The sequence below is a fragment of the Acomys minous genome (assembly GCF_964271855.1).
Source record: "Acomys minous genome assembly, chromosome: 6".
In the NCBI taxonomy this organism is placed as follows: domain Eukaryota; kingdom Metazoa; phylum Chordata; class Mammalia; order Rodentia; family Muridae; genus Acomys; species Acomys minous.
The window spans coordinates 33117045-33137866 of NC_140487.1; the positions used below are offsets into that span (position 1 = coordinate 33117045).

General features: G+C 37.8%; 1 protein-coding gene across 1 annotated transcript in view; it reads left to right on the forward strand.

Moving 5' to 3' along the window:
* SEMA3C (semaphorin 3C) overlaps positions 1–20822 on the forward strand; it is a 159575-nt gene that overhangs the window by 119699 nt on the left and 19054 nt on the right. Inside the window, exon 13 of the mRNA XM_084787253.1 lies at positions 18803–18891. Coding sequence (XP_084643379.1) covers positions 18803–18891 — 89 coding nt within the window. The remainder of the gene's footprint in view (positions 1–18802; positions 18892–20822) is intronic.

The following is a 20822-nucleotide window of genomic DNA, read 5'->3' on the forward strand; positions in this document are numbered from 1 at the left end:
TTTTAATTGTAGCAGAGGCTTCACTAATGACTGCTTGCAAAGCCTCATGAGTGGCCTGCGGATTCTGTCCAAGTAGGAGAGTGCATGTTGTGGCAAGGCTTCTGCCCACAGCATCTTTCTGGAAAGATGGTCACTGACTGAGCCACTGATTCTTACATGTATTATCCAGTCAGACTGCACTGTAAGTTTTGAACACAAATTTCTACATTCGTAAAGCTTGAATGACTAGTACAGTGATACAATATGAACATTTTTTTTTTTAAAAAAGATCTCTTTGTGTATATCATTATCAGGGAACCATCTAACCTCTTCTGAAATGGCTTTCAGGAAAAATGGACTATTGTGCTATGCAAAACTAATTCTATGTGTAAGTGGGGGAATATCAAATTTTTTGGATGTTGCCAAGTGTCTAAGTACAGGAGAGTATTTTCATGTCATGCATTAATAATGGTGCACCAGTTATGGTGACAATAAAGGAAGATATAATCATGACTTCCATTTTTACTGCTATTTTGAAACCTTCAGGGGGATTCAATGAAAGTGCCTGTTGTCAAAAAAGTTTTATGTAATTATGTAAATTGCTAAACTTGAGCATTATAAGTGACAGTGTAGTTCACAGGACTTCCAGTTTGGCTGTGTGGGGTCAAAGCCTGACTATTATACAACTCGTTATCTTTAGAGAATGGATCTGAGTCTCAGATGCAGATAATCTAACCTCACCATCAGACTGTCCGGTTAAAGGCTCACAACCCAAAGCATCAAAATAGAAATGAAAATTTCTTTTATATGTCATGAGATCCAAGCTATATAAGTAAGTAAAAAAAAAAAAAAAAAGAAAGAAAGAAGACAGGGAAGGTAGGAGGAAAGAGTCAGCAGGGCAAGGTACGAAGCTCTTCAGCTAGCAAGGCCTTGGTCTTTCCCAGAAAAAGATCCCTTCCTTTTATTTGGGTTGATAAATATAGAATTTTCATAATACTAATCTTAAAGAAGTTATTTTCTAGTTCATGGAGACTACATAGGCATTCATGTTTCCTCAAATAAAAATTTATTTTCTGAGCTGGGCGTGGTGGCGCATGCCTTTAATCCCAGCATGCGGGAGGCAGAGGCAGGCGGATCGCTGTGAGTTTGAGGCCAGCCTGGTCTACAAAGTGAGTCTAGGATGGCCAAGGCTACACAGAGAAACCCTGTCTCGAAAAAAAAAAAAAAAGGAAAAGAAAAAAATTTATTTTCTGTTGAATTCTATTACATGCTATTTTGTGAAAATTTAAGTTGACTGTATATAATTATTTTCATTTAACTCCTCTTTCTACCTCTTTACAAATTCATTGTATGTATGTATCTTTGTGTGTGTAAAATCAACTATTTGTTTTATTAATTAATATTCAATTTCCTTTTTTACTCTTTAGGAAGTTCATAACATGCAGGCAAAAACTATCACGGGATTAATATCTCTCTTTTCACTTTGCCACCTACCAGTTGTAGCCAGGCCATTGGCCCAGAGCAGACTCTATTACACACTCAAGAGATTTTAGCCTACTTTCCTTTTGCTTCTGGAGTTATGAAAATATTTAAGTATCTGGGTCAAGTTCAGACACATTCTGTCAAGTTTCCGTTCTTCGCACTACACATGAATCTGAATGACACCATTTTTGATGAAAGAGTTAGTGTTCTTGTGAATGGTGTCAAAGATTTAGCATGATTTCATAGCCTTGTGGTTTTTTAAGGTAGGATTCGTGTGAGTGGTCCTCTGCCACAACTCCTGTATAAATATATCATTTCATGCTTTTTATTAGCTGCCATGTAGCTGGATGAGTACTGAGTTGGAATGTTGGCTCAAGGAAGTCTTCCCAGTATGCAGAGTTTGGAAGTATATGCTACATGTGTGAACGGAGCCTGAAAATGTCTGCCTGGCAACACTGGAAAACAACTGCTTTCTTCATAACTGGAGGTGTTGGCAGTTGCTGCTCTTGAAATGGCATCTTGAGTGAGCTGCTGCGCCAGGAACACACTAAAATACGGGTGTAAAATTTGATAGCTGCAGAAATGTGTTTGAGTTGGGAAAAGACTACCACCAATTGAGAGCTACGCATAAAAATACCCTAAGGATGATATATACATTTCTTCCTCATTTAAGAGTGGAGAACAAATCTCTTTAAAATCACTGGGGTTTATAACAATGTGGGTCACTGCTTGCCAGGACAGAATCTGAAAACTTTTGAGAGTTTATCATCAGTTCAGCAGTGATTTTTTTTTCACAGCAGGCAGTACTGATGGGGCACAGTGGAATGATGGCTAACTTGAGGGGAGAAAAATGATAATTCATGATGCCACAGCTGCTTTATCATGTGAAGAGTAGCAAGGATGAGAGTGGTGAAAAGAAATAAATAAGGAAGCCGATAATCACAGAGTGATCCTCTGTCCAAAGAAAGTGCTCTCCCATGAACTATGCCTCGTAGGATGAGGAGCTGGTTCGGTGCATGTAGATCAGCCTGACAGCTTGAGCGTGGATCCACAGGACTCACGGAAAAGCCAGAGCACTAGCATGCCGTTTGTTGTCGCAGAAACTGCTGATGAGATAGGAGGTGAAAGTCTGTTTGTCTGGCAAGTCTGGGCCCAGGAAACCCAGCAGCGAACAACGGAGAATGTCTAAATGAAGGTGGTTCCTCCACCTAGGAACCAGGGCTTACTTGTCAGCACTCCTACATACACATGAAGGGCCATATATGTGCACACATGCACACACACTCATATCATGCACACAAGAAAACTATTTAAAATAATAAATTATTCAACAGGATGATAATTTCCTAAAACCAAAATGTATTTTTAATCTCTGAAAAATCATTATTTCAAATGGCAGAATATCTTCCTATAAGCGGCTCTTTGAAAATGCATTCTTTGAAAGGCAGAAAAGGGCTCATAGATCATTTAGAGTGCTTAAAATTCGCATTGCATAAGCACCATAAATAGTTAAGCAATTATTTTAAACATTGTAAACAATTAATCAAGTAAATAAATAAACACTAACATTTCTTTATTTTATTATCATTACAATGATGCTTGCTTTTGGCAAGTACATGAATAGTTTTATCTAATTCTCATAAATATTCTCTGAGTAATTATAAAAATACAAGCTCCATTGGGCTGGAGAAATGGCTCAGCCATTAAAGGCTAAGTCTCATAACAACAACAAGAACAAAGTAGGTTTTGTGCATTCAGGACACTTGATATAGTATATTTATTATTGAAAACCCAGTTCCTGGACTACTTTATCATGCAGAGTAGCTGTTCTATCGGAATTATTTGTGTGAATGAAAAAAATGTGTTTTGTGTATTATTCAGCACTGATTCAGATATAATTCCAGATCACATAAAGTTATTTCTGTATTGACTTCCACAGATTCAGCATGCAAGTACATGGTAACTAATGGCACATTCTAAACATTTATCTTCAAATTCCTCTTTTACTTAGTATAGTCTATTTACATTTCTCTTTTACTAATGTTAATTTCATTTTCATTTTCTCATTTGACTTCAAACAAAGCATTTTATCCACACATGTCAAACTGTTGTTGCAGATGAGTTGACAGGACACTAGCCTTGGCATTTCGTTGTGTGGACAATATCACACACTTAACCTCATCTAAATGTTGTCACCAAGTCCTACATGTGAGCCAAATGTATCTAACAAGGTGACAGAGAAAACAAAGTCAAACTTTTTGATGAAGCAGACTGAATTTTTGTGGAACAATTAACTGGGCTAAAAGTCAACCTGTGAATTTGATACCTCCCTGTCTGCCTTTTCCATTTTGACATGAAAGAACTCATTTTCTCGGACAAGAGAAAGTAGGACTTCACCCCGAGTTTTTGGAATACCACTACCTTTACTGATTTTAGTTTTGTTTTAGAATTGAGATTATATCTGTATCCAAAATGGCTAACATAGTTAACAAAACACATAGGAAACCCTGCCACGGTTCTCTTTGTTAAATCTGAATGGGTTCTGTGCGTGAAGTGATCCATTTGAAGGGTTTCTGAATATGCAAGTGCATAGCACTCTCAGCAAGAGACTGGCTGATTTGTTCTGTTTCCTACTTAATCACTGATATTTTTCTAGTTGGCTTGAAGACAACTGTAGCCAACCTTCATCACTGTGTTGTTTCTGTTTAGTTCTCTTCTCATGGGCACATGAGGATGTTTTTGAACCATCGTATGTTGATTTATGAAGTCTGTTGTCTGTGTTTTAGATGTAAATCACCGTGCTGGGTTTTTGTTCTTCCAGTACTGCCAGCTTCCTGGGGACAGCCCTCAGGACAGCCCTTGTCTTAGGAGAAGAATGCACAGCCTCCTGTGACTCCTCATAGGCCACTAGCTGTCTGTAGTGCTGGTTGCTTTTGTGGAAACTAGCTCTGGAAAAAAAAATGATTGCACTGGGAAAACTGTACATTTTAGGAAACTGGAGGAAATGTTTTATTTAGAACATAAAATGCCGTAGACCTTGGACGTTTTAAGGCAGATCTGAGCAAAGTGTGTGGGGTTAACATTGTATGCTTTACTTTCCAAATGTGTTTGCTTAGCTTTCTTTTCCACTGATGGAGCAGCAGAATGGCGAGCATCCACTTACTTCCTTCTCATAGTTCCCTGCACTGGACACAACAGACCTTAATTAGCAAAACGATCTCCCAGGTGTAGTTAATGTTGCTAGCCTTGAGAAGGGGGCATTTTTCCAAACTTTGTGCGTGTACTCAACACAAACATGTGGCTCTTAGAGAGAGGAGAGAGAGAGAGAGAGAGAGAGAGAGAGAGAGAGAGAGAGAGAGAGAGAGAGAGAGAGAGATTGTCCTTGGTTATAGTAAAAAAAAAATTGAGAGTCAGTGGAAACATTGTCTGAAATGTCCCTGGAGATGGAAGAGAGGAAGTACTATATGGCGAAAGATAAAAGACTCTAAAGATTATAAAACACAGGAAACAAGTTCTCCCTAAAACATACAGAATATGATGCTCAAAATACTGATTTTGGCACACTGAGATCCATGTTGAATTTCTAGGCGCCATAATCGTAAGAGGAGCAATGTGTTTTATTCAGAAATACTAAACTGCTAATAATATTTTATGTAACAACTTAAAATTAATTCAGCTTTTGAATTTTAGTTTTATTCGTTAAATATAAATAACTCAAAAATAATGATCAATCAAATTTCTGTTTTTAAACCCTGAATGGAAAGCCAATAATAACTAATGCATAAACGTAATATCCATAATATCATGTTTCAAATTAAGCTTCTTTCTCAGTCACTGAGATGCAGCACAGTAACAAACCACAACGCCTTGTGACCAAAATGCTTAGTTGTCTGCTTTAAGGCTGGCAGAGTCACTTTCTCAGTCTGTTAGTACAGCACAATCATGAAACTGAGGTCCAATCAGCTTGCATTTTGCTGTTACCTCAGGTAAATCATACACACCTCCATGATTGGAACAAGGAAGTGCCTTATACAGAGTTAACTTAAAATATGCCAGCCACAATCATATTCATTTTAAAGCATTTTAATGTTTACTTTGCAAATATACATGTGTGTGCTTTCATGCCATGGCATGTATGTGAAGGTCATAGGAGAGATATTTGGAAGGTGTTTGTCTCTTCTACCATATGGATTCTAACTCAGGTGGGCAGTTACTATTGCCCACGCAGTCATTTAATCTACCCTATAATACTGATGCAGAAGGAACATTAAAATGGCTAAAGGAAAAGATAGCTTTTTGTATCTTGCTATTAAAGGCAAGCAATGATACCTGTTAAAATAGGAGTTGGAAGTTGTAGATTAAAGGGGGTTATCTGCATCAAGAATTATACAGAGGAATTGATGAGATGATAAAACATATCATTTTCATCATATGTGCATTTGAATATTTTTTAATGACACATTTAGCCTTTACTTTGATCTATTATTCACGGGTTGACTAAGTATCCCATCTAAATTACAACTATATAATTTAATTTACAATACAATGTACACTCAATTTACATCGTATTTAATAAATATTATAATTTTCTATGCTTTGTTAAGATAACAATCAGCCAACAAAATGAAATTCTCCTTTCCCTTTATACGTCTATAAACTAAGAACTTTATGAACTGAGTGGCTTGTTTAGGATTATGGTGTCATTGGAAACAGTATTGAAATAAATAGAGAGTCCATCTCACATTCGATGGAAGTTTTGGTGGACTATCTAGATGGATAAGTCAAGAGGGTGTTACTACAGATACACTTCAGCAGAGAGTGCTGTGCTAGAGGTAGAGATAGGAGCCTCATTAGCCAAGAATGTGTTAGGTGAATCCCCGACAGCGCTGAGGCCCATCTAGGAACTTATAAAGATTTAACTGTGAGAGTTCCCTGAATGAGTCAGAAAATTAAGAATATTTTCTAATAAGAATGAGAAACAATCATGAAGATAAATGCATAATGGAAGGAAGTGATCTTATGGTAACTTTGAGAAAGGACAGAGGCAGGGAGGAAGAAGCAGTGGACAGGATCATTTTATGTGAATGTCCTTTTTATATGCTGCCTTCCACCTTATACTATCGTCCTATATTCTAGTGGCATTGAGGGGACAGTAACCAGAAAGAAGGGAAAGGTGAGCAAGGGTAAGTTAATGGTGAGCCTGGATATGACCGCAGAGGAATGAGCTTCCTTATCTGTAAATGTAGAAACACGGCTGTTCTGAGCCATTTTGTGCAAATGATTTGAAGTTCAAGTCTAATGCCAATGGAAACGTTACTAAACAAGATGTCATCAGTGACCAGACAGTTCATTAATTTCAGGAGTCGTTTTTTCCCTGACTAATATAGGGCTAAGTAGAAAGTCTGAGTTTAGAAATTTATTGTTGCATCCTTGATTGAACCAGAAGAACCTTATATAATACACTCACATTGTTAGTAGAAAGTGTATTTGTTTTAATTTTGAAGCTGGGTTTTAAAATGATTTATGTATGTGTATAAAGTGTGTGTGTGTGTGTGTGTGCGCGCGTGTGCGTGCGCCAGATATAGAAAGCATATGTTGCCCTCTATCACACTTCTATTGTTTTATTTGAGACAGAGCCTCTCATTAAACTCAAAAATCACCAGGTGGCTAGCATGGTGGTCTGGTGAGCTTTGAGAATCCTCCTGTCCCACCTCAGCCCCTCACCAAAGTTAGAGTAATAGACGCTCACCATGAGGCATAAGAGGGAGGAAAGCAAGGGTAGAGACACATGAAAATAAAAGGAACAGCAAGAAAGAAGAGAAAAAAGAAAATAAAAAGAAGGAAAGGAGAGGGAGATAAAAGGAGAAAATAACTGTAGTGACAGGTCACAGCTGGAGCAGTTGGTGCATTTTAGAAATTAAAGAGCCAAGCAGTGTTTTATAAGATTGGATTGCGTGGTAACATGTGGAGACTAGTAATAAGGAGTGGGGCTATATCCAGTCTCTCTAGAGTTCACAGTGAAGGTTCACCCAACTTGTCTCCTTTGATCTTGAGCAGCCTGTTGGGTGTGTAAGAAAAGGCAATGTACACGTTTCAAAGACAAAGGAAAATTTGCAGGTCACAATTTTGGATTGCATGGGTACGGACACAATTTACTGAGCATCCATTCAGGATGTGGTGTTAACTGGGATGATAGGCAGCACTTCGCCACTGAATGCTTACTACAAGCAGCCATTGTAGAGCAGAGCTGGACTCATCACAGGATGTAGTTACAGGATGCATCTCTTCTAACAACTGCTGCTAGGGAAACACAACTGTGGAGTCCTTAATGAGCTGTGCATCTTAAGCCATTCTTCTTCTGGGGTTCTACCAGCTACAAAGTGAGTACAAGACAGCCACGGCTACACAGTGAAACCTTGTCTCGAAAAAAAATAACAAAACAGAACAAAACTGTTTACTTTAAAACATGTCATGATTTAGCTCTATAGTTTTATGGGACTCAATCTCTTAATTTTTTTTGTTTATATTAAGTTGCAAATGCTTACTGTAAAAACATGTTTATAAAAGAAGAAAAACACATTGTAGTTTACCATCCCTTATTTAAAATCAAATTGTTACCATCTAGCCATCTCAATCTAGCTTTTATTTTCTTCCAGTTAAAGAACTAAAAGGCTGGAAAAATCTCAGGAGAATTATTAGACAGCAGACTGAAGCAACTGGTGAAGAAGGGATTTTATGAAGATTGTGGGAATACAGAGAGGGAAAGAGAGAGAGGGAGGGAGGGAAGGAAAGAAGGAGGGAGAAGGAGAGAGACAGACAGACAGATAGACAGAGACAGAAAAGCACAGAGAGACACAGGCAGGCAGACAGACACACAGACAGGCCAACAGGCAGACAGACAGAGACTAAGGGAAAGAAAGAGCAAGGCACATAGAGACAAAGGCTTTTTCAAGCACCCGGAATACTGGGAAGCCTGAAATCTGGACTCTCCTTGAGGCTGGGGGGGTCTGAAGATTCTTTACATTAGTCTTTTCTCCCTAATTTAGGGTTGTTCAGTTTGACAAAGACAGGTGGACTGATAAGGTAATAATTTGGAGGTAAGTACATCCTGACCCAGCTTTGAAGTAGTCAGATGTGTCCATTGGCAGGGTAGCCCTCCTGAACAGGAGAAAGAGGGTTCTCGACTTTAACCTTTGTCTCATGTCAGAAATGTGAGGCAGGAGTGGGACGGTGTCTGTCTTTATAATCTATCTGTGGTCCCTCTCTTGATGTGTCTGCCTCCCAGGGATTTACTCAAACCCCTAGTCCCACAGAATATACTTTAAAAATCAGAAAAAATATAAAGAGGGAACATCAATATGTATATATATAACATGTCTTGTAAGGCCTTGATGATACTTTGTAATAGCATGAGCTACTATTTTCCATAAAGTCTTCAACCCAAGCAAAGTAAATGCCTTCAAGGCAATAGACTTAAGACATTGATTCAATTAAGGAAAGATTTGGTACCATAAAAAATATATTTTAAATAGAAAAAAAAACCTGCAAAGCTTGAAATTTAGGGCTGTATATAGACTTAATGAATGGCCTAATATTAAAAAGGGAGTGTGATCCTCTACTCACATGCATGTTATGTTATAAAGACAAATTCTTCTTACAGTGTCAGATTTGCAAGTAGCTGCTTGACTATTTGGGGCCCAAGTATAAAGTTTTACAGTGTGTTGCTTGTGTACTTGTTCTATTAATCCAAACTTAATGGTCCCCCGACAGGAAGAGAAGCTAGCACGGCATGTCTCAGATATGGTTTGAGGCGGTATCCAGAACTTTTAGTGGGAATTGTTGTTGCTTTTCCCTTCAGGAAGGGAGCACAGTGGGCTGTTTCCTCATATTAGGCCTGGCCATATTCCTGATAGTTTGCAGTGGTTCCATGTGCATATTCATCTCCTGTATCCACAACCTACCTCATCCTGAGCCCACCCTGTGGCTCCAAGGTCCTTTCAGTGCTGTTTCCCTGCAGACTAGAAGAGGCCTAAGAAGCCTTTCTACCCAACATGCCTTTAGGTGATACTTTTAAATGAAATAATTGTCCTTACTTCTATTTGCATAGTATTTTCTGTAGATTCAGAATTCTCTCTCTCTCTCTCTCTCTCTCTCTCTCTCTCTCTCTCTCTCTCTGTGTGTGTGTGTGTGTGTATGTGTGTGTGTGTGTGTGTGTGTGTTAGTGATTAGAGATTAAAATATTGCTTGCATTTTGGTTTTCAAATATTGTGCTAAACTGTTAACCATCTTTTGTGGTGTTATTCTCTCTATTGGTGTGTTGCTGTTAGGTTAACGGTATGGCCTAATAAATGTTTATAAATTAGGCTTATAATTATTATAGTGGTGCTATCTAACCCGCTTTCTCAATAAATAAAGACACAGACACCTGATGTATTACATAATAGCTTATTTTCACCTGGGACAAGGCAGGTCTTGCCTCCTAAGTTATTTTCATTTATAACCCAGCCTCCATCCCATGCCATTTGCTTCTAATAATTTCTATTTGTGGGTACCGCCAATCCATAAACCCAAAATATTTGTTAAGGTTGTTCCTTTTGGCCATCTCTCTCCATGTAGAACTTCAGAGCTGCTCTCTGGGCCCACATGGCTCGTTCCTATCCCATGGCGATTGTCCTTCTTCCTTCTCTGGTCTGTCTGTCTCTCCTTCCTAAGATTCTTCTCTTTCAAAGCCCTGGGAACCACACCCCTTTCTCCTGCCTTGCTCAGGCATGGGCTTGTTATTCAGACAAGCAGGGAGGCAAGCTTCAGGTCAGCATCTAGATCTTGTGAGCCAGTAATTAGTATCAAAATACATAGTATCAGACCAACCTCCATAACTGGTGCGCTTTTTGTTTTTGTTTTTTGTTTTTTTTTTTTTGCTACTTTCCAAGTTGCTTCCACTTTTGTTCCTTTGCTCTGTTTTCAGAAGTTTCCATACAATGCAGGGCCCTTGACTCGTTTTCTTCAACTTAATTCTTGGTAACATTTTTTTTACCAAGATAAAATATAATGGGCATTTTATAATTATTTTTTCTTTTTGTTCCTCCTTTTTAAATTTATTCTCTCATGCAATACATCCCAACTGCAGCCTCCACTCCCTCCACTCTTCCAAACAGCCCGCTCCCTAGTCCTTTCTCCTCAAATGAACTGTTCCTCTGGTTTCCTTCTGTACCCTCTGGAGAACAGGCCTCCCAGGGATATCAACTGAACACAGTATAAGAAGATGCAATAAGACTAGGCACAAACTCTCATAGCAAGGCTGGACGGGTAAAGCAACCCAGTAAGAGAAAAAATCGTCCAAAGATCAGCCAAATAGTCATAGACACTTCCAGTGTTAGGAGTCCCACAAGAACACCAAGCTACACAACCACAGCATGTATGCAGAGGTCCTAGTGCGGAGCCATACAGGCTCCCTGCCTACTTGATTCTGTGGGCTCTGTTCTCATGGGGCTTTTGATCCCTCTGGCTCTTACCATCCTTTTTCCTCCCTTGCTTCTGTGAGGTTCCATCTAATGTTTGACTGTGGGTTTCTGCATCTCTCTGTATACCAGAAAATCATTAGGAATCATTTTATTGATTTTTTTTTCATGTCAATGTATTTAGGTCTATTCTAGGTCTCTGGTCTGGGCCATCCAGCTTCAGGTTTCTGCCCATCCAGGCAGTGTCTGTAATGTAGTTTATTTCATCAGTTTTGGAACTTTTAGCCATTAGTTTGTTCATGTTTTTTTCTTTCTGGGTCTCTTTCCTTATCCTTTTGGGGCTCTATTCACAGGAAAATGTACAAGCATTTAATCCCACATGTGTCACAGGAGCCTGAGCTATGCTTTTTTTTCCTTCCAAGTCAGGCAAGTTCTTATTGAACTTCATTTAAGATTATTGACATTTTCTTCATGCAACCAAAGCATACTACTCTGGTATTTAGCTGGTAGATTTGATATTTTATTTCTATGATTATACTTTTGAAAACTAAAATTTCTGATTTTCCAAATAGGTTTATCTTCTAAGTTTATCACCTTTCACTCATTAAAACCATGCCTTTTAAATTTTTAAGATAAATTTCCTTTTACTTCTTTAAATTTACTTTTGATTCTTTGAACATATTTATGAGAGCTAATGGTCATATGTACTGCTACTTTCTATTTTAAGACATGTTTTTAGAGTACTGTTTAGGCTGATCCCATACTGGTGTCCATCTCAGGCTCCCTAACATGGCACCATCTTCAGGTATAGGGCTTAAGGTTATTATGTACTAACTCTAATATTGGTTTCAGCTTGACTTTAGTTTATTCTTGCTGTTTAATCACGATTTCCTTATTGTTGCTATGTGTAATGAATTTTACCGTTGATGTCTGGACCTATGAAAAAGACCTTATTGCCCTTGGGTCTGATAACTTCTACTATAGAGAACTCAGTATAATTATAGAGAGCATGCTATTGTTTTCCCTTGACCATGTTGGGTCTTGCTCTCCTGGTTGTTAGAGTTTATGTACTGCATGTAAACCTAGTTTGGCAGGAAACCAGCTGCAAGTTATTTCCTTAACTTTTCTTATATAGTCAAGTTACTGTTTCTGATTGTTTTTAGGTTAGACCTAAACAAGGTCTTACTTTCAAACATGATCTAATTAAATCTCAGTCTGTTGGGGGAGACCAAGAATTCATCAAGGTGTTAATGAGATCTGGGTGAGGCTAACATTTTTGGCCTCAAAAACAGTGGTTCCCTTTTCCCCTCCCCACAACTGCAGAGCCCCCAATATATCCCCTCGACTCTGCTCATAGTAGTGACCAATTATCCCATCCCACACAAACCCTGGCCAGCTGCACTAAAGGACAATCCCACTGCTCTTCTGCTGCTCCCAAATCCTAGATCTGTCCCTTCTGTGTGATCTCCAGGCTGCACTGTGCTCTCAGAACCTCCTGAGGAAATTGTCACCAGGCAGGGAGTGCACTGCTCTCGAGATCACCTAGTGGGGATCCTAACCCATATGATCTAAAACAAAAGAAGGGTCGCCTCTCAGTTTAGCAGGACGGTTCAGCAGGAAAAGGCATGTGTGTCCAAGCCAGTAGACCTGAGTGTGATTCTTATAAGGCAGATGATAATCAGAGTAAATCTACTTCCACAAGTTGTCATCTGTCCTCCTCACTCACACCAGGGCAAGAGTATACACACTTGAGCACACATTCATACACATCATTAATTAACTAAATTGGAAAGAGTTTATCATACAGTTTTCCCATTCTTACGTTATTCACTGTGGGAAACTTCTTCAGCATCCTTGACTCTATTATAGCCGTTGTCCATAAGCACCTTCCAGAAAGATTTCATATTTCTTTCAAAAGTATTTGAAATCTCTTATTCCTTATTGCCACATCCATTCCAGTTTTAACCATTAACAATAATTTTACAAATTGGATATGCTTGTGAAAATTCATAAATTATATGTTTGATTTTTTAAAAATATTTGAAATGTATTGATTATAATTTTTCATAGGAGTTTTACATAATGTTTTCTTACATTGTGCATAATCTATTTCATACATTAGTGACAAATGTATTCTTTCAGCTTAATGTATGCCAAATGGAAATAAAGTTTGACAAATATATATCAGAATTGATTTGGTGGTTCTACCAACGATGAATATAGACAACTACATAGAGGTTAAAAACATTTATGACAATTATACTGTTTGTCACTTGAGAATCTCAAACACTTGAGCAGGCATATGTTTCTCTGTAAAGTTTATACATATGCAGTACTTCTAAAAATTCCTTCTGTGATTTAACATGGGAAGCAACATCTGTATTTTTAGTAAACTCTGTAGGTGACTTTGGCTGAGGTAATCTGAGGGCCACGTGTTTGAAATGTTATATAATTGAACATGACTAGAGGTGCTAAGGAGCCAAGTATGTTTAAATGCTATCAGCAAGTGAAACTGAAAATCAAAGAATCCTATTTTATCTAGGTTTTTTTTTTCCTTACAATGCAGCGAGGTTTTTTTTTTTTTTAACTTTCTGGAAGGTTCTTCCCCAAGGAAATGCTTTTTAATTTGCATGCACCCAATGCATTTGCAGTGATGTGCCCCTATAAATTCTCTCATCAGCAAATTTTGGAAAAAACTGAGAAGGTAGCTTTGATGGACGCGGCCACCCTAAGTATGTCCCCTTCAGTGGAGACACTTAAGATGCTACTGATGGCTTAGGATGGAGTAGGGCCAGCACCTGTGGCTGTGGCTGCTGAAAATGTCAACACCACCGTTCTTCAGTTATCTATCAGGAGTGAGAATGACGCTTGTTTCTTCATTTATTTTTTCAAATTATAAAAGTAGCAATAAAGGAATACAGCGGTAGTGGTTTGGTAATCAAACAGGAAAATGACTTCCATTTGGAATGGATATCTCACTTGACTTTAAAGGAGGCAGCCACTTGATTAGATCCAGTTTTGGAAACTGCTGATGCAGAAAGCTTAGCTACACTTCCTTCATGTTTCCATAAAGCTCCTATTTGCCTGCAATTTTACAGCTTTGCCTTGGCTTTGCCGTTTTGTTCTCTCCATAGGTGGATTGATTCTGAAAGTGATAGTGTGTGGGCGTTTAACACATTTGTTTATTCTTTTCTAATAAATACTTTTAAAATAAAATTTAAAAATAAATACTAGAACTTACACGACAGCTATCCCTGAAATTTTGTACTGTACTGCAGAGTTTGACACCTCAGGTGACTGAAGAGAAAACAGAAAAAGAAGAAAGAGATCAGTATGTGATTTGGGGATGCGTGTTTATCTTTTCTAAAAGTGAGTCAGGCTGCCTTATCTGATGTGAATGATTGATTACTAAGCTCTCAGAGTCACAACTGTGTGCATAATTTGTAGGGTATGGCATAAAACAAAACTCAGAGTCCCTTTCTAAAACAATTAAGACTTTCAAAGAGGCGATGAAAGAGCACTAAATCAAACTTGTACCCTCCCTTAGCAAAGGTGCCTATGCAATTGTGTTGGTCACACATGGAGGAAGCCAGCTTGAGTAGAATTCTTTCATGTGTTAGCAACCACTGAGAGGGGAGGACTAGATCTGATTAAGGAGGCAGAATTTCTCCAATCCAGTGGCAGGCCCAGCTTGTTTCCAGGGAAACCGGAGGACCTCAGTTAAAATGCAACCAAGGGATAAATACCAATGGTGACTCCCGTGACCTGCTGAGTAATGAGCTATGCTTCATCACTTGCTTGAGACAGCCAACACCTACTGTGTGATCCATGTACGCTGGTCTCCAGGTTAGAGACAGGAGAGCGCTTGAACAATTGCTGCTGTGATCCCTAATATTGCAATTTCAAAAAAACCTAAGTAGTGTAAAATAAAGAATCAGAAAGAATGGTTATTTAGGGAAGTTTCTTTAGATATTGGGTAAACAGAAGGAAATTAAATAATCAATGTGTGTTGGTGATTCCGCTGTTTTCCTTGTGTATAAATTTACATTACGGAAACCACTTCTAAGATTTGTCTAGGCTCTTCACACATATCATTACTGCTTTAGTCTATTCAGGGATCTATTCTCTATGTCATCTAGATGAAGAAGTTGAGAGTCAATAGAAACAAGCTACTTCCATATGCCCAAGGCTTCATAGGTGGAATGCATAGAGTTAAATTGCCTTCATCAGCTGAGAATGCCCTTTGTACCACCCCAGACATAGGTTTCAATGATTTCTATATAATTGTTTCTTAATAAAAACAACTGAAAATGGCCTTATACCTTACTCTGGCTAATTAAAACAACAAAAGTCTTCACATTTGGGTGTTTAAACAGCAGAACTTCACTGTAGCATATTCTACCTCTGTTTTCTGAGTTGCCAGCTCTCCAAAGGGTTTCTTGTATAGTAGTTGGAATGACTCTAGCACAGCTATGTGAATGAAATTAATACGCTGATGAGGGAGGTTCATGCTGTGGCTGAGTCCCAGGCCCTGACTTGTTTATTGGCCCACTCCTGTGTGAGCACAGAGGCGAGGATGCTGTTATGAGATGGTCTCCAGGAGCTGGTGAACAGCGGAGGCCCCCTTTACTATACAGACTGAGAATGGAAGAAATGTTGTTTCCAAAGCTGCTTATAGATATTAATGCAAGACGGGAAATGGTTCAACATAAGCTATAGTAACAGACACCCACTGCAAAAGTATTGGCTTTGTGTCCACAAGCCAAGTGACACTGGAATAAAAGTGAGACTGCTTCACTATAAGGTCATTGTGGCCATGATGCCTTTTTCACAGATAAAAACCATGGGTTTATTACAGTGCATAATTTCAAAGAGAACCATTCTCAGCACCCCTTAAAGAAAGATCTGATAACCATATTTTCTTCAAAGGAAACTTTACAGAGATGGCTTTATGTGGGTGTCACTGCTGTGGAACTTTATGGCCGCTATGGAATGTATATCTCACAATGACTAACATTTTAATGTGAACACAGGACTTAAACACCCATAAATTTTAGACTCTGAACACTTGAGTATTATGTCTATTTATCTTTTTATCTCTCCTGTCTGGCCTACTGGAGATCCTCAATATTTTTTTTTACCAAGTCAATGAGTTCAAATGGATGGTGTGTAACCAGAATTTACTTTATTTTATAGTGAGTTATACAGCCTGCGAAACTGAAAATACATTTTGTATGCCTTCATTAGAGTAAGATAAAATTTAAAATATCTACAATAAGTAAAACAAAAGACAAGTGATATTCTATAATTTATTATAAATGAGTCAAATACATGTTCTTCCCCATATTCTATCAGCTAATTTTATAGTTTTTCATATTTTACCAATGTATAAATTATCTCTACCAAGAACCTTTTAGAAGAGACTGATGATTCATAAATTTTTGCTCTCATAGTACATTGACATATTAGAAAAAATCTAGAGGGACCTGACTTATATGAAAAAATACAGTGTTTTTCTTTTATATGGAAAAACATGTATTATACACGTTTTATAAACAATACGACCATTTGATATGTGTTTACATTATGGAATGACCAAAGCAACCAAACTATTTGAACTTCTCAGAGCTTCCTTATATCTTTGAGAGACATTACAATCAGGATACACTTTTCTTTAATTATTCCTGGGACTGGTCTAACAAATCCTCTCCCCATCTTCTCCTCACGCTTCCATGAAGAAAGCGGAGATGCTAGTAGTCCTTACACACTACAGTAAGGAGCCAGGAGAAGGTTATAACCTCTATCATATTATGATGTCCATCAAATCAGGTATTTCCATTCTTGTCCTGATTTTCTAAACATTTAGGATTATTGCGTCACATATTCAAAAGGAGCATTTGCATACATGTGCATACGTACACTCAGAGACAGAGACTTACATACACCTATTCAAACAAATATGAGGGGAGAGAGAGAGAGACAGAGACAGAGACAGAGACAGAGACAGAGATAGAGAGAGAATCATCTACCTTTCTCTAAGATTCATAACCTAAGTTCCTCTAATGTCTCATTATGTCAAGTTTTTCTGATTAGAACTTCTGGTCACATGATATTCTTCTACATATCTCCACTGCTCATTTTGATGGGTTGTCATTCATCCATTTACCATTATGGCATGATTGTACAGTATCTCTAAGAGGATTCTTACTTGCAATTTTTACTTATATTATCTATTAGAACAAAAATAGCACAAGGCATCACCTGGGCTGATTCTAAGGGAGCTGCAATATTGCCAGGTTGTAAAGTACACACAGAGTCTTCAGTACTGCGTAGCCATTATTAATTTTTAGTTCGCTTTAAGCAGTGAACTGAACTTAAACACCTGTAAAGCCACAGTCTCATATGTTGCATCCTCACACGTCAATGACTGTGCCAGCAAACACTGGCTTTTAATGTTCTAAATATTATCCACTAGTTTTCTTTCTTTTTAAAATCTTTCTACTGGTTTGTAACGCTTTGTAAGCAATGGCATTTTAATTAAGAACTTTTGAAACTCTTTTGATAAGGTTCATAAAATGCCAATTGTCAACATGAGTACAATTTCTATGTCAAAGTAACTCTATTTTATACACTGACAACAAATTTTAGGTGTTAAGATTTAAGATTTGTAGGGTTAGTAACTAAAAGGTTCCTAGTTAGAAAATTCTTCACAATCAGTTTTAGATAACTTATCTTCTGGGCATTTCTTAAGAACATTTGATAAAAGCCATCTTATGTGCTGATGGGATGGACAATTATAAATTGTAAGTTCACAGTCATAAATGAGAATATTTATAACTTTATATTTATGATCCAACTTATGAAATATTTTAAGAGTAATATATTTTAATTAATACTTACATATTTTTCTTTATCAAATTAGTTACAGTTTTTTCACCTTCTCTTGGTTAAATCTCCACTAATTTTCTTAAATGTAAACTTCATGTAACTGGTAAAGTAAAATAATTGTATACACAAAAGTGCCTACAGGATTCTTTGAAACAATCTGAATTTTATATCTCAGCCTAAAAATCATTTACTGTGTATACTGTTAGTATTCACTATGGCTATGGATACAAGAACATTTTTATTTTGCATTTCTTTGTTCCATGTAATTTCAAACCCTTACGTTTTAAGACAATACAAAGCAATTTGCCAAATGATAAGTTAAAAAGCAGTATGATTATTTTACAACTGGTTTCTTTACCTGGAATAAACCACATTTATGTTTCTAATTTCAACTCTACGTTGTAATGGGCATAAGATATTTCACTATCTCTAAACTCCAAATCATAGATCAAACATTTGCTTTCCAAGACTAGTGATTTTATACTATTACAATATCCAACCATTTCTCCTAGAATATCCCTCAAAATGAAACCAATTCACATTAAATGTTGACAAAATAATAGGAATATCATTGTATAATCCTACCTTAGAGAAATAGGAAAGTTTTAAATGACAAAACTTAAAAAGATTTTGATTGTACTTAAGGAATATATACTTGGCTCACAACTTCTTTTCCAGGTTTATTTATATATATGTGTGTGTGTGTGTGTGTGTGTGTGTGTGTGTGTGTGTGTGTGTGTGAACAAGGGTGCCTGACTCACAACTTCTGATTTAAGACGTATGGATGATCTTTTCTTCTTGGATAGCTACGACTCAACATTAAGTAAAATATAAGATTCCCATGCTTCTCTGGGTCTCAATTTAAAGATATGGGATTAGCCATGCATTCAATGAGTTACAAATGCTTGACCCGTTTGATGGCTGGCCTCTGCGTTGACAACATCCTGGGTCTTGAGACGATACTCTGCAGCATCTCCCATCTCTCTCCCATCTAGATCGGGGCACCGTGCAGAAGGTCGTCGTCCTTCCCACCAACAGCTCTGCCAGCGGGGAGCTCATTCTGGAGGAGCTGGAAGTCTTTAAGGTTTGATTCCCTTCTCCTATCCTTCTCATGCCTGATGACCTCATTCCTTCACTCCTCCAGCCAGTAAAAACACCCAGTAAAAGATTAAGTAAACAAATGTAATAAATTTTAAGAATAGGAAAGCATCAGATAAAAGGAGGCACAGAGAACAAATATTATTTTGTGAAGTATTCTCTTATACTTCATGTTATCTTCACATGAAAGGGTTACATGCTTTTCAGCTATCATCACAACTCGAAAGAAATTTGTTCCTCATTTTTTTTTAAAATGAGCCCCTATGGTCAAGGGCTAGGAGAATCTGTCATGGAGAGGGTTTTAGCATCCCCTTCACAAGCCACTGTAACCCCAATGCCTTCACATTAGTAATTATAGATAAGCTCCTTCATACTTTTGCAGCCAGTCATTTCAAGAAAAGCTGTTGTTTGATTGCTTTCCATTCCAACGCCACTCCAGTTAAACAAAACAAATGTTCCTTCTCAGCACTTGAAGCATTATGTTCGATCTGTACTTGGGATTTCACTGTTTTATTTATTCTCCCTGAATTGGAATTTTTTTTAAAAAATGGAAGAAAAACAACAAAACCAAACCAAAAGGTGTACACAGGAGACTTTTGCATCTATAAGATCTCCACTATTCAAGACACAGGCCCAGAGGCCCTTTCTTTGTTTTTACTTTAGACAGTCTGTCTCACTCTAAGCTGGCCTCCAGCTCTGGGCATTCCTACCTCGGTTTCCCAAGTGCTGTGATTACAGCCTGCAGTTGGTCACTGCAGCACTCAGCTCTTCTTCCCTCAGGTATTTGGGAACTAGCAGAACCAACCAGGTAGTGCCACCTTGCTGCTTTCTTCCTAGCATGACTGCAGCTGTTGGACAAGAGTCCTTATCTGCATTTGGAAACTAAGGGAAAACAAAGAAAGAGGATCACAAGAACCTTTGTCATGGAACCAATCTTTTCACAGACCATTATTTCCATTAATTAAGATAAAATGGCTCCTGGAGAACAGAGCCAGCCTCTGCCTGAGGATTTTCCTCAGTTGCACCTCAGAACTCCCAGAAGTAGACTATCTCTAGTCCAGTTAGTTGTTTAGCTTAACTGACATTTCAGGATATATTGACCCATTAAAATGAGTATTGTAATTACTAAGACTATTGGTTTCATAAGCATCTAACTGCTTAAGATACAATACTGCTAGATTTTTGTGATTAAATTTTCATATTAAAGAATGTAGCAAAGTATGAAGTCTAGTATAACTTGGAGTTTCTCCAGCTGCTTTACAGTGTGTGATTAAATTTATAACTTTTAATACTTGACTCTAGTTCACACTATGTTCCTTATGACTATCGTATTAAAAATATGCCCATTAATAAATGTTAATTTTCAGGGGTTCTGCTTGATATAAGGTACCAACCAAGGACAAAACATGCAGTCATCATCAAACCTCTACCCAGATCTAACCAAGGGACAGATCATTCTCCACAGTTAAGTGGAGACTGGGGACTGACTCTCACAGGATCTCTGGTGCCCCATATTTCGCCATGTCCCTTTGTTGGGGAGGCCCAATTGCACTCGGAAGAAGGATAGCAGACTACCAAGAAGAGACTTGATACCCTAGCACCATATTCAGGGGAAGGAGGTCCCCCACAGCCACAGTCATAGGGAAAGGGGATTGGGGTAAAAGTGGGAGGGAGGGAGGAATGGGAGGATGCATGGGATGGGATAGAAAATGAGATGTAATATGAATTATTTTATTTTTCAATAAAAATGTGTTATTAAAAAATGTTAATTTTACCTATCCCAATAGGTTTTGCCTTTATAAAGAACTTGAATATTTCATTGCATTAACTAAAATTGTTTTACGTATTATACGTTTGTATCATGCAACTAACTAGGAACAAGATGTCATTCTTTGATGATACCAAAAAGTTATATAG